The sequence below is a fragment of the Vicugna pacos genome, chromosome 13 (assembly GCF_048564905.1).
Source record: "Vicugna pacos chromosome 13, VicPac4, whole genome shotgun sequence".
Classification (NCBI taxonomy): Eukaryota; Metazoa; Chordata; class Mammalia; order Artiodactyla; family Camelidae; genus Vicugna; species Vicugna pacos.
Window position 1 is genome coordinate 11,182,836 of NC_132999.1, and position 16,810 is coordinate 11,199,645.

Consider the following 16,810-nt stretch of genomic DNA (forward strand, 5'->3'; position numbering starts at 1 on the left):
GCCTTCACTTTTTTTTTTAACTAACAGGAATTCATGATTTAAAAAATGTGGCAACTATTTACAAAAATAACTACTCTATTTGTTTCAAACCCGGTTTGAACTTTGTAAAATTCAAGTGCTCACTTTTTCTTTTGGTTTTGTGTTGAGGGAAGGCCATATTACCATGTACTTTGCTGTGTGATGTAGGTTTTGCAGGGCCTTGAATAGAGTGAAGTATGAGAGTTGAGTCATCACACATGGTAGTATAGGATTCCCAAAGTGCGAGAATATCATATTCCTTTGTCAGTTAAATATATTTGAGGAATTTTTGTCTTAATTTTTAAAAGATGACAAAGCAACTTGATAGCGTTATTCATAGGAACCTAGTAGTATGTCTTCAATGTAGGGGTTTTTTTTTGGTCTTGATTCTAGCAGTGATTGATTTGATACTCAGGGAAGACTTAAATAACTGTTGTGAAGCTAACCTGATATTCAAGTGAAAAAGACAGTTTCAGGAGGCAGCAAGTTAAATCTCATGATAAATGGTGTTCAAAGAATATTTGTTGGCAAAGGCTTAGTTAAATATAAAATCTCATTATCCTGAACAGTAAACAGAGCCTGGAAGTTATGAATTGCATTTTGTGCGACATACTTTTGCAAACAGACATTTTTCTACATCATCAAATTGTATTGTAGTGTCAAAATATAGGAAAAAAATGGAGTGTAGAACCAGGCCTGAAGTTCTCTCTTTCTCCTGTTAAGTACAACAACAGTCATTTAGTTTTAGCAAAATAACATCATCATTCAAATCAAATTAATATTCTTAGAGTATTATTAGTTTGATAGTTCTGTTAGAATCTAATTTATAATTTTGTATTTTTTGTAGTTTTTTTAAGTATTATTATACAAATAACTTAACACTTGGACAAAGTGAGAATTTCCTTTTTCTCCAGAAAACAGTTCCAAATATTTCTTAACTTTCAGAAACTGCATTAGAATATATTGTTGGATTTCTAAACCTTTGAAATTCAGTCTGTTTTCTGTTTATTATCTACAAATATAATGATTTTTCAGTGATAATATTGATCATGTTAACCAAAAGTTATAGAACTTATATTGAAGCTCAAAATTTTATGTAGGAAAAATGTTGATTGAATTTATAATTTTAAGCTGAAATGACTATTTCTTTATGAAATTGACATTATATAGATATTAAAAAATTATTTAATTTCATGGAATGAAATTAACTTTAAATAAAAAACTTGACCTAAAGGAATATTATTTTTATATTAAGATTTAGAGCTCAGTTCAGTCTTGTTTAATAGTGGCTTATAAAGAAAAATATGACTGATAATAATTTAATGTAAATCATTTTAAGTTATTAAAAAGAGAAGATACTTTCCATTCTAAGAGGAATAACTTTCATCATTTCTGTGAGTATGAATCAGTAACAGCTGAAGATCTGATCTTTGAATGTGGCAGGGTTGGAACCCTTTCAAAATAGAAACCTCGCCAATTTTCAAGAAAAATCACAGTGTTTCAATTTTGAACTTTAATGTATTTGGAACATATGCAGCAGAACATTTTCTTCTTACTATCTCTTGCCAAGTAAATTACGTATGCCGCATTAGTTTTTCCCGTATGTTTGGGAAAGTGTATGGTAGAATAAAGAATTGCCTGACTCTTGTTCACCAGTTTTAATGGTAAGATCAGGATGAGGAGTATTTAAAAGAGACTTTGTAATTTTCTCTGAAAGGAAATATATACAAAAATGAAAATATTTCATTCACTCAGTGAATGTTTATTGAATACCTACTATATGCCAGGCTCTGTTACTAAGCCTGAGTGATACCGTGAACAGGACAGATAAAGCCCCTGCCTCGGAGAAGTGCTTATGTTCTACTGGAGGTGGTGGTGGGAGATGAGGATTTCAGATTTGTAAATGACCTGTAGGAGGTAAAACATGTAGTGAGAATAGAGTACCTTAGGTGAGATTGGAATGATGTGAAGATTTGGGAGGAAAGAAGTCTAAATATTTGGTCAGTAGCCCCTAATTGGGAAAGCCTTGGCATATTCCTGGAACAGAAAGGAGGCCAGTGTGGAAGGAGCATAGTGAACATGGGTGGTAGGGGCTGAAGTTAGAGAGATAGACAGAGACCACATTGAGCCTTTTAGACCTTGTAAGGAGTTTCTGTTTTCCTCTAATTATGATGGAGCGTCCTTGGCGAGTTTTAAGTGAGAAAGTTTAATGACTTGGCTTATTTAAGGAAGATCACTCTGATAGCTGTAAGAGAATGAACAAGAGGGTGAGAGTTGGAAGCAGGAAGCATCTAGTCCACCATCATCTAGAGATGATGGTGTTAGGGAGATGGAGTGGAGCCAGTGAGGAATGATTGCACTGGAGATGTGTTCCTGTGGTGCAGTGATTGTACTTGTTGATTGATTGCATGTTTTCATACTTAAGCATTTGAGATTCTGAAAATTAAATTCTTTGGAATATCATAGTTTAACTCTAAGTCTTGAGAGTGTCAAATATTACTAAAATTTAAAAAAATCTTTGGGGAAACAGTGTAGCTCTTTCTCTGTCAGCTTAGCTTCCCTTTGCTGTATGGCATAAAGTATGCTCTTTTGGGGAAAAAATTTCAGTTAGTAATTTAAAGTTCTGTCGATCAGTTCATGCCAGATTGTTCTAATTTCTCTACTCTAAAACTTATACTGCATAAGGATATGAAAAAAATAATTAAAGCTTTTAAAATATGTACTCAGTAATTACTCTGAGTTATTTTTTAATAAAAGAATGTGCATAGTTATTACATAATATAAATAAAATGTATCTTTTAAATTTTTTGATTTTATTTAGTGTATTTACTGAAAAAAATTTTTTTTTCCTAGTCACATTGTTCTGATGCTTGCAGATGATATGGCATGCAACCCTAGAAATCCTAAACCAGCTACAGTGTTCAGTCACAAGAATATGGAACTGAATGTGTATGGAGATGATGTGGAAGTAGATTATAGAAGTTATGAGGTAAATTCTTCAATTTAGCCACACTTTAGAAATGTAGTTGTTACTTTTAAGCTCTAAAATAGTGGTAGAATAAGTCTTATACTTTTTCTTTAAACTTTATACATGAATGTCACTTAAGCCTAGATACTATTCTGTTTCTAGAGTTCATATTAAGGAAACTATTTGAGTAAAACTCTCACAACATGAACATTTCATAAATGTATCTAGGATAGAACAACTGTGTCTTGGCTTCTGTATTAGAACATTTTACTGAAGTTTAATGTATCAACTTTCTTTTCTAGAAAATGTATTGTTCATTTTTCATATTTGGTCTAAAATCTCAAGTTTTGTATTTTTAGTAAATACATTAATTGAGGAAATATAAAAATGACTAACAGTACTTAGAGGTAATCACTTTTAATATGCTTCCAGAGTTTATGTGTATATGGTTAAAGATAAAAATGTAAATTTGAAAAAATGGCATATTTTCTCCCTTTGAGACTTTATTTTAAATTTAAGATTGTATGTTTAAAATTTAAAGTTTTCCTTGATGAAATCTTCCTCTAGAATCCTTCCCTTTTTACCAAGCCTCTCAAAAGAGACACAGTTTCTTAATGTTTCTAGACCTGTTTTGAAGCAATTTTAAAAATATGTCTTCTCCCAGGCTGTAAGCTCCTTGAAAACATGGTCTGTATCTTGCGTTTCTTATACCTAGCAAGTACCTATAGCCCTAAGAAGGCGCTCAGAAATGTTTTTTCAACAATTAAGTGTATGTGAATGTTGGACTTTTTACTTGTTTATTTAATCATTGTAAAATATAGATCAAAAGTTTCCCTTCCTTGTTAGCCGACAAGAAATTCTCTTAAAACATTTAGCATTTTGCTATCTTCAAGAAAAAAGTGTAAAGCAAACAGCTTAAACTTGTGCTCATGCCCACACACACACACACACACACAGACACACACACACACACACACACACACATTTACATACTCATGATCTAGGGAAAAGTCGAACAAGAAAGCTGGATAGATTTTCTGCTTTTTAAATTTAGATCTGTATGATATAACGTCAAATTTGTATTATACATCCAAGACTTTAAATATCTTTCAAGGAATTCCAGATGTCTGGAAATTCCTGGTTGGGAAAACTGGTTTACAGTGTTATGAATTTTTTACATGTTAAAGTTACCCCTAATGAAATTTAAGTAACAAAATGCATTAAAAAAAATCAAAGATGCATAATGTGGGGATTATTTATAGATCTATCCTTATGGTTTTATTTTTAGGATTTATTATGGACTTGTCTTTCATTGTTAATCTAGAATTGACTAAGTAGCTGTACATATTAATTGCAGTAGTTATAATGCTGAATTTATAACTGTATTTTTTGTATTTTCCCAAGGAATTGCCTGCAAAGACAGATTAACAATTTTTAAGTTTTTGGCAATACTTTGTATAGCATTTAAACTTTAAATTTATAATTAATTTATTTTTCTTCAAGGTAGTTTTTAAATGTTAGTTTTTAGTATTTTTTAAAAAATGGAAACAAAATTATTTTGAGGTATATATTTAAATAAATATATTTTAATCGAATTATATTTCTCTTTGAGTTTTATATTCAGTTTATGCTGAGTAATACATAGAGAAGGAAGAAGGAATGTTTTTGAAAGTAAAAAAAAAAAAAATTATCAAGCTTCCCAAAGTTCTATTTTATCTAATTTCTAGTTTTTTTTTCAGGTAACTGTGGAGAATTTTTTACGGGTGTTAACTGGGAGGATCCCATCTAGTACTCCTCGTTCAAAACGTCTTCTTTCTGATGATAGGAGCAATATTCTTATTTATATGACAGGTATTTACAGAATTTCGGTGTTTATGATAAATATGAAGATAAAAATGCTGATAGTTAGTATTTATTGAGGCTTACTGTACATCAGACAATATTCTTAATCATTGTCTGTATTAATTCATTTCATCCTCACAGCAGTCTGAAGAAGGTGCTGATGATCCTATATGGTTGTATGGGTTGCACACTGCACATAAGTGGCTAGGGGTGAGAGTGGGAGCTGAGGTCTGGTATATGCTTACAATTACTCAGCTGTGTGCCCTGCCACAGAGTCGTGACTAATGTGAGAGAGATTTTATTTTTCCCCCACAAAGGTATAGGCACTAACCATTTTTAAACTCATAGGACTGCATATTTTCAGAACGAGCACAGAAATAGAGAGATTTTTCTACTTTGATACCCAGTAGGAGGTACTTTTAAAAAATCTGCATAAGGGAGCTATATAGGCATGGTAACGATGGTCTTGCTGACAGATTTCTCACTTTACAGCTGAGGAAACTGAGTCATAGAAAAATTCAGTTAGTTGCGTAAGATAACACAGTCATTAAGTGGTAAAGCTAGCATTTAAATCCAGACAGACTGGCTTTATCATGCATTTTAAATGTCATCATCATCTGGTCAACTCTTATGGGTTGATGGTAGTAGAGACATCCATTTTTAGGTGAGATCTGCACTTCCTAGTGGTCTAGCATTTCACGTAAACACTGTGAACAGTGCTACTTACCGTGGTACTAGCCAGTGTCTTCAGCTTCTTTCTCACCAAAAATGTTTGTCTGGTATTTGAGAAATTTTTACCTATGGAAACTCATTTCTGACAGAATAATGGAGCTGGTGAAAAGCATAAACGTACTTTTCTAAAACTGAATGATAGAAAAACTCTTAAATATATCTATTTTTTACGCAGTCTATCTATTCTCTTTTTAATTGGTAAAGCAGAAAATGAAATTGAATTTGTTGTTACAGTACTTTAAGGTATGAAATAACAAGCGATATTAAAATACTGTCGTGAATGAAGTGAATGTTTAGATCTGGATGTATGTAATTTGCATTAAAAATGTGTCTATTTCATCTTTTTGATTCTTCCTATAAGGACATGGTGGAAATGGTTTCTTGAAATTTCAAGATTCTGAAGAAATAACCAACATAGAACTTGCAGATGCTTTTGAACAAATGTGGCAGAAAAGACGGTAATTGACCAATGACTACTTTTCTTATGAAAATTAAATTAGTACCTAATTTTTCCATGGTTAGTAGATTTATAAATCTTATTTTATGAGATTTAAACTTATTTTAATAAGTTATTTCTTCTGCCTGTAGATTTGTTTGTTATTTCTACTGAAATGAATTGTTTTTTAAACTTTTGTTTAGCAATTGCATATTACAGCAATAGTTTTATTGTATTTTATGAAAGTATGAACTGAATTCTTTTTAAAAGAAAAATTTGGGTTTCTTAAAGAACATGAAAGAAAGTTCACTTTTTGAGGTAATACTTTGTTACTTCTCATCGTTTTTGGAGGAAATAAGAGTTTTACCAACCAAACTCCCCATTATTTAGGGGGGTTATGAACATGTGTTTATTTTTCATCTTGTACTTCTTACCTTTTGCACATTCTTGGGTCCTCCATGTGATAGCAGTACATGATTTCTTCTTTGAAAAAAAATACTGAATTTAGTATAAAATTTGTAACAACTCACATTAAGGATGATATATTGTTAGTAATCTGTGTTAAGCACCGTTGAAAGTTGAAAGTTGAAGGTAATTGTTGAAAGTTATCATATGAACTTAAGTGAATTTAAAGTAGCAGTTGAACTGCCTTTAACTTGATACCTTCAATAAATACAGCTTACCTTCTAAACATGTGGCACAGAGGGCAGTATGATGCTTATTGTGCCTTCAGATTATTTAAAATCTAATGGAAAACAAACATATATACACAACTATGCTACAAATTAAATATTCTAAATGCTGAATTATAAGCATAAGCAGACTGTACAGAAGTGTTGAGGAAGTGTTTGCTTGGTACTGGTTTTATTTTATTCATAGCTTACATTTATTGAATGTATCCTAGGAGCTGGATATTGTATTATACATGTATTATTTTGTTTAATTTTAATAACAATTGCATGATTCAAATACTATTTTTATTCCCATTTTTACAAATGTGTAAACTAAGGCACAGATAGGTTAAGTAACTGGCCCAACTGCACAGCTCGTGAGCACTGGCACTAGAGTTCATGTCAAAGTGGTCCCATCCCAGAGCTTATGCTCATAATTGTGCTGCTTCTCATAGCTTCAGAGTTTCTGATCCCAGGGGTACCCACAGATTTTTGGCTTAGAACGGATGTCATATTAATTGTGCCTTCTATCACCTGCTTAGGTATTACTGCTTATGATTCCGTGCTTTCTTTTCTCGGTGCAGTGTTAGCTGTTTACCGAGATCCAATATCTGAGAGATAGCTTCTGAGAAAACGTTATCTGCTCCCCATTTTCACCTTCACTAGCTAGGCAGCTCATTCTAAAATGCAGAGCTAATTATGTTATTCTTTCACTTAAAAAAAGCCTTTGATGTCTTCTTCAGACTTATAGGATAAGATCCAGACTTTTTACAATGTAATTTACAGGTCTGCCTTCCCCTTTTGAAACTAATTTCTCTCCATTTCTTCAAATTAACTGTATCCAAGCTACACTGTACTATTCCTTTTCCCCTAAGAGTTATACTTTTTTTTTTTACATTTAGGTGCCTTAATACAGGCTTTTCCCCCTGCTGGAATGTGCTATTCCCTTTCTTAGATAAAGTAACACTCACCCTTCATTGCCCTTGTCAGATCTCACCTTCCCCTGACCTACCTTTCTTTACAGTTCCCTCTGTTCCTTTCTTAGTGCTCTCGGAGCACTCTGACTTTGTCAGACTCTAAGCTCTGTGAGGGCAAGGACTATTGTATCCCCAGCTCAGTGTCAGGCACATTGTAGGCCCTCAATAAATATTTGTAACACTCATCACATTCCAATTTAGTTATATGTTTGTGTCTGTCTTCTATTTAGATTTTAAGATATTTGAGTATGGTGACTAAGTCACATATGTATATTCTCCTGAACCTGGCTCAATTTCTAGGATGGCATGGGTGCTAGATTAGTGTTTATTGAATTGAATATTCATTTGGATTCTGAATCGTGGCATAGATAAGAAAGGGGGAAAGAGTTGGGGCAGCCACTTTGTGGCACAGTCACTGTGTTCTACTGAGGTGGTTTCCCTGGACAGGATTATACCTTTAATTTTTCTAGGATCAAATATGTGTTGTGAATTCTACAGAAAAATCTCAAGTTTTTAGCTAGTGAAATGATACATGATTTAAACATGTTGTAGAAGTATTATAAAAATATTAATCAGTGTGTGATTAACAGCATGGTTTATGTCAAGGATGTTATCACTTTTCTTTCAGCTACAATGAGCTACTGTTTATTATTGATACTTGTCAAGGAGCGTCTATGTATGAGAGATTTTATTCTCCTAACATAATGGCTCTAGCTAGTAGCCAAGTGGGAGAAGATTCGCTCTCGGTAGGTGCAGTTTTTTTTCCCCATTTGTAAATGGCATTATCTTTGGAATGTGCAGCTATTTCTGAAATCACTTGCATGCCTTATGAATACATCTGTTATTTCTTATTCTTAGACTTCTTCATACTTTAGAAGGAAATTTTGATTACAGTGTAAACATTTTATTATAATGATGCTCTCTGTTAGACGTATATCTTTTTGTTCCCTTTGCTTTTTCATAGCATCAACCTGATCCTGCAATTGGAGTCCATCTTATGGATAGATACACATTTTATGTCTTGGAATTTTTGGAGGAAATTAATCCAGCTAGCCAAACGAATATGAATGACCTTGTAAGTATTTGCTTAATTTGATTATAGCACAAAAGCTATGCTGAATGGTGGCTTTTTAAAGTATTTGCTCATATTTTGTTCCTTACCAGAAATGTACTTTTTTAAGATTCACATATTGAGTTTCTATCTATTCTTTGGGAGTCGAATCAGATCCTACCTCCTCCAGGAGGCCTTCCCATATTCTTCCCTGTTAGAATTTATGTAAGATAAACAGAATTGGCAAACGTTTAGCCAGTCAGACTCATCAAGAAAAAAAAGCCCAAATCAATAAAATCAGAAATGAAAGAGGAGAAATTACAATCAATACCACAGAAATACGAGGTCATAAGAGAATATTATGAACAATTATATGCAAACAAATTAGCCTAGAAGAATTGGATAAATTCCTAGAAATATATAGTCTTCCAAGACTAAATCATGAAGAAATAGAAAATCTGAATAGACAGATTACTAGTGAAGAAATTGAATCAGTAATAAAAAAAAAAGTCAACAAACAAAAGTCCAGGTCTGGGTTGCTTCACAGGTGATTCTGCCAAACATTTAAAGAAGTTAATACCTAGCCTTCTCAAATTATTCACCCCCCGAAAAAAATGAAGAAGGAATAACAATTCCAAATTCATTTTATGAGGCTAACATTACCCTGACACCAAAACAAAAGAATTGATACTACAAAAAAAGAAAATTACAGGCCAATAACTCTGATGAACATAGATGTAAAAATCCTCAACAAAATACTAGCAAACTAAATTCAGCAATACATGAAAAGGATCGTACAGCATGACCAAGTGGGATTCATTCCCGGGATTTGAAGATGGCTTAACATCTGGAAATCAATCATTGTGACACATCCTGTTGACAAAATGAAGGCTAAAAATCATAGGATCATTCCAATAGATATGGAAAAAAGCATTTGACACAGTTCAACATCCATTTATGATAAAAACTTTCAATAATGTGGGAGTTGAGAGAACATAACTCAGTATAATAAAAGCCCCATTCTTTGACATCTGCTGATTCAGTCCTTTTCCCAGTCTCTTTTTTTTTTTTGTTTTTTTTGTTACTGCTGGTTTCTGTGCACATGAAGTAAAGGCCATTGCTAATGGGAATCTTGGAAGCCAAAAATCTCTAAAGATAGGTGGGTACGGGTCAGACATTTAAAAACTGTTGGAGCACTCGCCACCTAACCTAAAGACTCCCATGCTAGGGTACGTTGGTCATGGAATGGGTTAGGTTGACACATGGGACACTTGCCAACCTCAAGAAGATTTCGAGCAACAAGCTACACAGTTCCCTGCCCCAAGTCCCTCTTAGGTATTAGTTTGGCTCTGAGAGGACCAAGGGCCTAACTAAAAGAAATATGATTGTTTATGTCCAAATAGTTGAGCACTCTGCCTTCCGACACACCTGCTTATTTTATTTTTAAGAACTATGATCCTGGAAGCTGCAATTATTTAGCAAAATGGCAAAGTTTTACTAAAATCAACCTGGAATTACATTGGCCATTAAGGAGGAACGTTCCAAATAGATAAGGTCATTTAAAAAGTTCACTTAAAATCCAGGGCTCCCCAGTCACACAGACCAAATGGAATACCTATTTTGAGGAGTATGCAGAAGTTGCCAGAAGCTTTCAAAGTTCCAAAATAACTTTGTTAAAAGATTTGTTGCAAAAGGCTAATGAAAAATTAAAGACACAAAAGGTATCTAAAACCATGCCTAGGCCTCCCCCATTTACCTTTTTAGGGCTCATTATCAAAACATTGGCCCAGAGATCAATGTTTAAATTGTAATCAACCAAGACATTGAAAAAGAGATTATTGTCAAGGCCCTATGCAAAATTTTCAATATCAACTTACATGCTCATATGGGCCCCTCATAGAGTTCATTGAAAAGGAGGGATTTTTTGGGTACATTGCTAAATTCCCTTAAACATTTAGAGGAACTAAAATTATTTAAAGCCTAGTAAGAATTTTTTTTAGATCTAATACTCTAAGCTAGATATACCCAGAGAAAGAAACATTCCAACAATCCTCAAATCTCCTCTGTTTATCTCAAAATACTTGTAGATATTGGGTCTTTGGAAACAGAATTGTTTTGCCCTTAATTTGTGTCTTTGTGATATAGATTTCCTATCCGCATCTTTTCTGGGACTTAAGAGCCGTTCTTTGAAATGCAGTTGTTTCTCATAAAAAAAAAAAAAGGGAAACAATATTTGGAAATTTGGCTGATAAAAATATCTTAAGGGTCTTCTCCACAAGTCTTGGTAACTATAAGTTCTGTTTGTATCACTACATGTATGTTGTAGGTATGTGATACATATATATATATATCACACACACACATATGTATATATTTTTACCTCTGGATGGTATTGCAAAATTATTTTGTGAAAGAGCTCTATTTAGGTGGTTTGAAGACAAACTTGTAAAGATTGGGCATTCCAAAGTTCTCAGAAATATAGCAGAAACTGACTAAAATGTTCTTCAAGATCATGTGATCTAAGATAATCTTCAGTAAATAAAAGCTAGTTTAAGGTTTTTGGCTTAACTAAAATAGACACGTCCTTGGAGTTATCAGTAGTAAATATAAGACTTTTATTTTACCTAGACTTGCAAATTTGTCAGCAAGAAAAATAACTGGGTATAATGAAATTTTCATAAGTAATTAAATAATGGTTAAGAGCAAGTAAACTGAATAAATGTAAGTAGGCTAAAAAGTTTTTAGTCAAACTTTTCAAATTAGTTTCCCAAATCTTTTTAATAACCTGAAACCTTAAAGTTTTGCTAAGATTAAATTAAATGCTAGAAATTTATTGAATATCTAGATCTTCCAAAATTAGAAAAAATACTGAACTATTAGTTACTGCACATAGGTTTACCTCCTTTTGGTTTCTTATTATAGAGAAACTAAAGATAAATTTGGATTTATTAGTAAGCTTGTTTGGTGCCATGCTGAGAAATTTTCTATCAGAAAGTGCGTTTCCAGAAGTTATAAAAAGGTATTTATAATTTTGCCGAGCTGTAGAATGCTAATGTAAGAGATAGTGCATAATTGTTTACTTCCTAAATTTTCTTTAGAAATTAAGGTTTTTAAAGGTTTAAAATTCTAGTAATGTAATTAATGCTATTAGAAATAATCTGGGAAACATCTCCATATGCAAGGAGAAGCAGGATGTGCTTTTGGCTAAGAGAAGGTGTGAGGAGTAAAGATGCATTTGTGTTAAGGGAAGTGAAGATAATTCTGTCTAAACTTAGAACTTTGGTTATACAGGACAAATTAAAGGTATACAGAAGGTTGAAGAGAGAGAATTTTACCTTGTGTCATCACTGGTTATATTGAATCGTTATTATAAAGCTGGCTTAAATTGATTTGTTGTTGTAATGGTTTTAAAAATTAATCTTGATTATCAATAGTGTACTTCTGTAAAACTAGAATGTTCCATGTGCACTTGAAAAGAATGTGTAAAGCTAGAACTTAAGTTTTTTCATCTGCTAAACCGACAATTAAGTATTGTTTTGTATGGTTCTGTGATCCTGTTTCTTCAAGTGTCCAAACCTTTCATATCTTTGACAAACTTCCCCAAAACAAGATAGTAAAACTGAACTCTTTTGACCTCAACCATCTTTGAAGTTTTTTAGAGGATGCCTAGAACATTTCAAAGGATGTGTTTCCTCTCCTTATAAAAAGGAAGATGTTAAACTAATTAGGCTTATTTCTTATGTTAAATTACACGGGAAATGTTGTCAAAAAAGAAGTAACATTAAGCCTTCTTTATGCAGGGTCTGTATGAAACTCTTGGAAGTCTGATATATCCTGGTATATATGACAGACATGGCAACCACGAGCATATTTGGTTCATGCCAGATGAACCTGTTAGGGACTGGACCAAATACCAAGGACCATTTGGCAGGGACCAAATGTCCTGCAAGGGTCCTTGGTAATTTGCTGATGTGGAATATCAGCGATAAGATTAACATAAAAGCTGTTGTGAGATCTGTGTGGTGATGAACTTGTGGTTTTCAGAGTATTCTTTGGAGCATGAGTGTCTTGAGGTGCTTTAGGTTTATTTTCATCATGGGTAAACTAGGAACGTTATATAGAATGGTTTACACAGGTTCACAGCAGGAGAGCAAGGGGGATACTATGCTTTAGCTTCCTGCTGTCCAGAGCATCTCTGCTTTCATCTTTGTTATATATTGGGCTACTATGTAATATTTTATTTGAATTTAAAGTTTGAATGAAGCGTCATGATTACAAAATGTTTAAAAAACTGCTCTGATAGAGCATCCCACTGAGATGGATACAGATGCAGAAAAAAAAAAGCAATTCGATTGTCAGAGTGTTGATGAGTTCTCATAAATTTAAAGGGTCAGGATATACTTGGTAGCACAATATTAAAAAAGAGTGAATGTTTTTTCCCTCCCTGGTCAGCGTCTAGTTTTATCACCTATTTCTAATGTCTATATGGCTTTCTTAGAATGTTAAATATTATAATAGCAGTGAAACTTTAATCTTTAGAAGCAGTAGCTTCTTTAGGTTGGGAGAGTTTTAAAAATATACTGCAGTCTACCATATTGTGTTAATGGATTTAATAAAAATTGTATCTATATGTAGGCATGTGTGTATTTATTATTGTTATATATATGTGTTTTTCAGTTTCAGGTATGCCCCAAAAGTCTGTGTGTGTCTACTCCTGGACATCGCACGGATCTTTTTCAGAGGGATCCTAAAAACGTCCTGATAACTGATTTCTTTGGAAGTGTACGGAAAGTGGAAATTACAACAGAGACTATTAGTTTGCAGCCAGATTCAAGAATCATGGAAAGCAGGTATTCGTCTTAAATTATTATTCAGATAGAGTATTCTGATCTCATGGTTTGTAAATTTTTATGTAACATAATACCGAGAGATGAAAATTGGTATTTATAAATAAAGTCACATTTCTACCCATTCTTCATTTTATGTGGGCCCTGTGCTTTTCGAATTTATGGGCAAAAGCTATAAATATCAACGGGAAGCTAAGATCATGATTAGGATTATGTTGTAGATCCAAAATACAATGTTTGTAGTAGTGTGAATTCAGACTTGCCAAAAAGGGCTAAAACTTTCCCACAAGTGTCTCAGAAATGTAAATAGAGGTGTATATAATGATTCAGAAGACCTTCTGATGGGGCAGGTATGTGACCACTGCAAACGTTAATACTCCTTATTGAACGTGTATGTTGCCACCTATTGTAGTAGAAGGTATTAAGGGGTGTGACTTGAATGGGGAAGTCGGCAGCTGGGCATTTAGAGTGTAATAGGCCCTAGGAACCTGGCAGATGCCAGGCAGATAAACACAAAGGGGAAGTGAGTGCCAAGAGAACATAGGTGCCAAACGTATACTTCAAACTGTGACACAGTGCCTCCATTTCCAGAATTTCTCTGGGCTCTGGCAGTCTGATTAGTTCTCTGCCATGTATTTTGGTTCCTGGAGTCTGGGTGATTTGTAGCTTGATTCTGTCCCATCTCTGGCTTTTCCCTCATGTTGTCTTCTTTTGAACAGCGTATCTGGGGCTCCTGTAAATTTGAGGTGGCCCTCCATCAACACGTGCCACTGTTTAGGATTTCTTTGGGGACTCCTGGTTATTAATTAGGGAAAGAAATGAGAAGGGAAGGTATAAGCCAGGTACTCCCCTCTTGGGGACTGAATTGTCTGTGAGTGAGCAGTAAGTGTACGTGTGGGTGAGAGAGAGAGAGACTGAGAGAAACTGGTTGATTTTATGGATTTAAAATTTAGAAATATTTATAATGACCTGCTTATTTTTTTCTCTGTAAATATTTTTAAAGGCAAAATACTTTGTTAGAAATACGTAGTGTCTCAGTTAATAGCCACTTTCTTGAAATATGTAGATGATGTCTTTTAGTAGTCATTAAGCTTTGTTATTTGTGATTGTTTAATACTCTGTACTGGAAACTCATACTCCAGCGTACTTTTCTGGATTGGCAAATGGCAACATAAAAATTACTCTCAATTTTGAAAGTTCTAAAGATTTATAATTGAGCTTGTGAATGCTTTAGAAATAAATTCAAAAACTAGCATCAAATGCATTTCTTATGAAGATTTAAAATTTGTATTATTATCAATATTTCCTATTCTTGGTATTCAAAGCTTTGGATTTTTTTCTTTTTCAATTTTCTATAGCTGTTGGCTTAAAAAGTATTTTCTTGAGACAGCAGATGATACTCGAAAGCAGTATCACTTTTATTTATTATTTAAATACTGAGTTTCATATTACTTTTATAAGATAGCTAAACTAAACTGTATCTTAATACTTAGCAACTAAAGTTAAAATTGAGCTAGTGTATGTCTTACCAAATTCATTTTGTAATTGCCCTTGAACTTAAGCCTGTAAGATATAAGATATGATGCACCTTCTCTTAATCATCTGAATATTGCATTCATTTCCTTTATAGGCGGGGACCATCTTTATACTACTTCTGTACTTATTTTCTATTCTTTCCACTTAACATAATATTAAGTATGTAATAATTATATAATAAAAATGCTTTCAGTGAAATTCTAGCAAGTTTTATTAATATATTCTGGAAAGATGGAATTTTGTCTCATGAAGTATTTCCATGTATTAGTTTGAAAGCAAAAAACTGTTGGTACTGACAATTATTTTCATTTACCTTTAATCAAGGAGAAAATTATTTTAAGCGTTTAAGCCGTAGATACCAGGCACTGTTGAATTAGAGCGCCCTCTAGTGTTTAAAAATAAGCTTTATTTAGAACATTGCTTAACAGATGGTTTCTTAATTACTGCTGTGGGTTTTCCAATTAATTTAGGAGGATTAAGTTACCAACATGTTCCAGGAATTTTTACATGAATGATACAAATATTACCTCGTATGTAGGTTCTATTTATATGCAAATATGAATGGCAGTTGGATGTTTGTTTAGAGAAAAGTATATTCATGAGAGATCAGATATCATGTAAAGCTACTTTACTAAGGACATTATGGTATGTATACATATTTTTTCTTAGATTAAAAATATCAGTACAGTCACTGTTATGAAAATTGGCAGTTAAACCTTTAAAAATATTACTTTCTACCTATATGGAAAACAATGGAGCTCATTTGTTCAGATTGTCCATATTTCATATTTTGTATATTAGAGGAACCCAAACTAAAATCAGTTATGATGGAGAACATTAGTACATAAAATTGGCCTAAGTAACTATATGAAATAATTGGTTTTCATATGTCTTCTGAAACTTAGATATTGAGTAAGGTATAGTCATATGTTTAGAAACAACACTTGTTTCTGCGCATGTCTTAACTAATTGTGTTTTTTCATTTATTTGCAAGAACAAATGATGTGAAAGAAGGACTTAGCTTATATAACTTCGTTCTAAACTGCTTTGTCTGAGTGTACATAGGTTGACTTTTGTTCAGTACGCAGACAAAAAAACAGCCTGCCTTCCTCAAAGAGTTGGGCTTTCTAGAATCTGGTAATAAGTCCTTGTCAGCGTTACTGAGTCCTAACTATATAGGGAAAATAGCCTTTAGCTTGAGAATATAAAAATACAGGCACCAAAATGCAGAAGTCAATTCCGTAGGCATTGCCCAAGAAAAAATTAGAATCCAGGACAATAGGAACTGGAGACTCCCAGCTTTTATCTTGGTTGTTTCTTTCTCTCTTGAGGCAGTCTTTAGCAACTGAAAAATTTTGAGTCTAGAAGGAAATTTGAGACTGGACTCTTTTCTTACAGATTTCTTACCAATCTCTAACAGAGGGTCAAAAATGGGCTTATCAAGGTCAGTGTGTGTTTTGAATACCAGAGTAGGACTCTTTCAGAGGCTTGGTAAGGAAGTGCCCACCACCTATGGGAGGTCAAAGGTCAGACAGTTGCTGCCTCAGTCGTCAGATTTTGAGCCTTTTCTTATGTGCTTCTTGCTTTATGTAACACATTATCTAGGACCGTTGGTTTGTAAATAATAGAATCCAACCTGAACTAGCATTATTTCCTTAAAGATATTTATTTATACAGATATTTGGTGTTTTATGGAACCCAAGGGTAGGCTCCAGTAAAAGACTGGAATCAG

General features: G+C 33.3%; 1 protein-coding gene across 1 annotated transcript in view; it reads left to right on the forward strand.

The window, feature by feature from the left end:
- The window catches only part of PIGK (phosphatidylinositol glycan anchor biosynthesis class K), an 85,775-nt gene that overhangs the window by 21,356 nt on the left and 47,609 nt on the right, over window positions 1-16,810 (forward strand). The window contains exons 4-9 of the mRNA XM_031683505.2: window positions 2,872-3,007; window positions 4,726-4,837; window positions 5,922-6,018; window positions 8,273-8,390; window positions 8,609-8,719; window positions 13,373-13,545. Of these exons, the coding sequence (XP_031539365.1) occupies window positions 2,872-3,007; window positions 4,726-4,837; window positions 5,922-6,018; window positions 8,273-8,390; window positions 8,609-8,719; window positions 13,373-13,545 (747 nt within the window). The remainder of the gene's footprint in view (window positions 1-2,871; window positions 3,008-4,725; window positions 4,838-5,921; window positions 6,019-8,272; window positions 8,391-8,608; window positions 8,720-13,372; window positions 13,546-16,810) is intronic.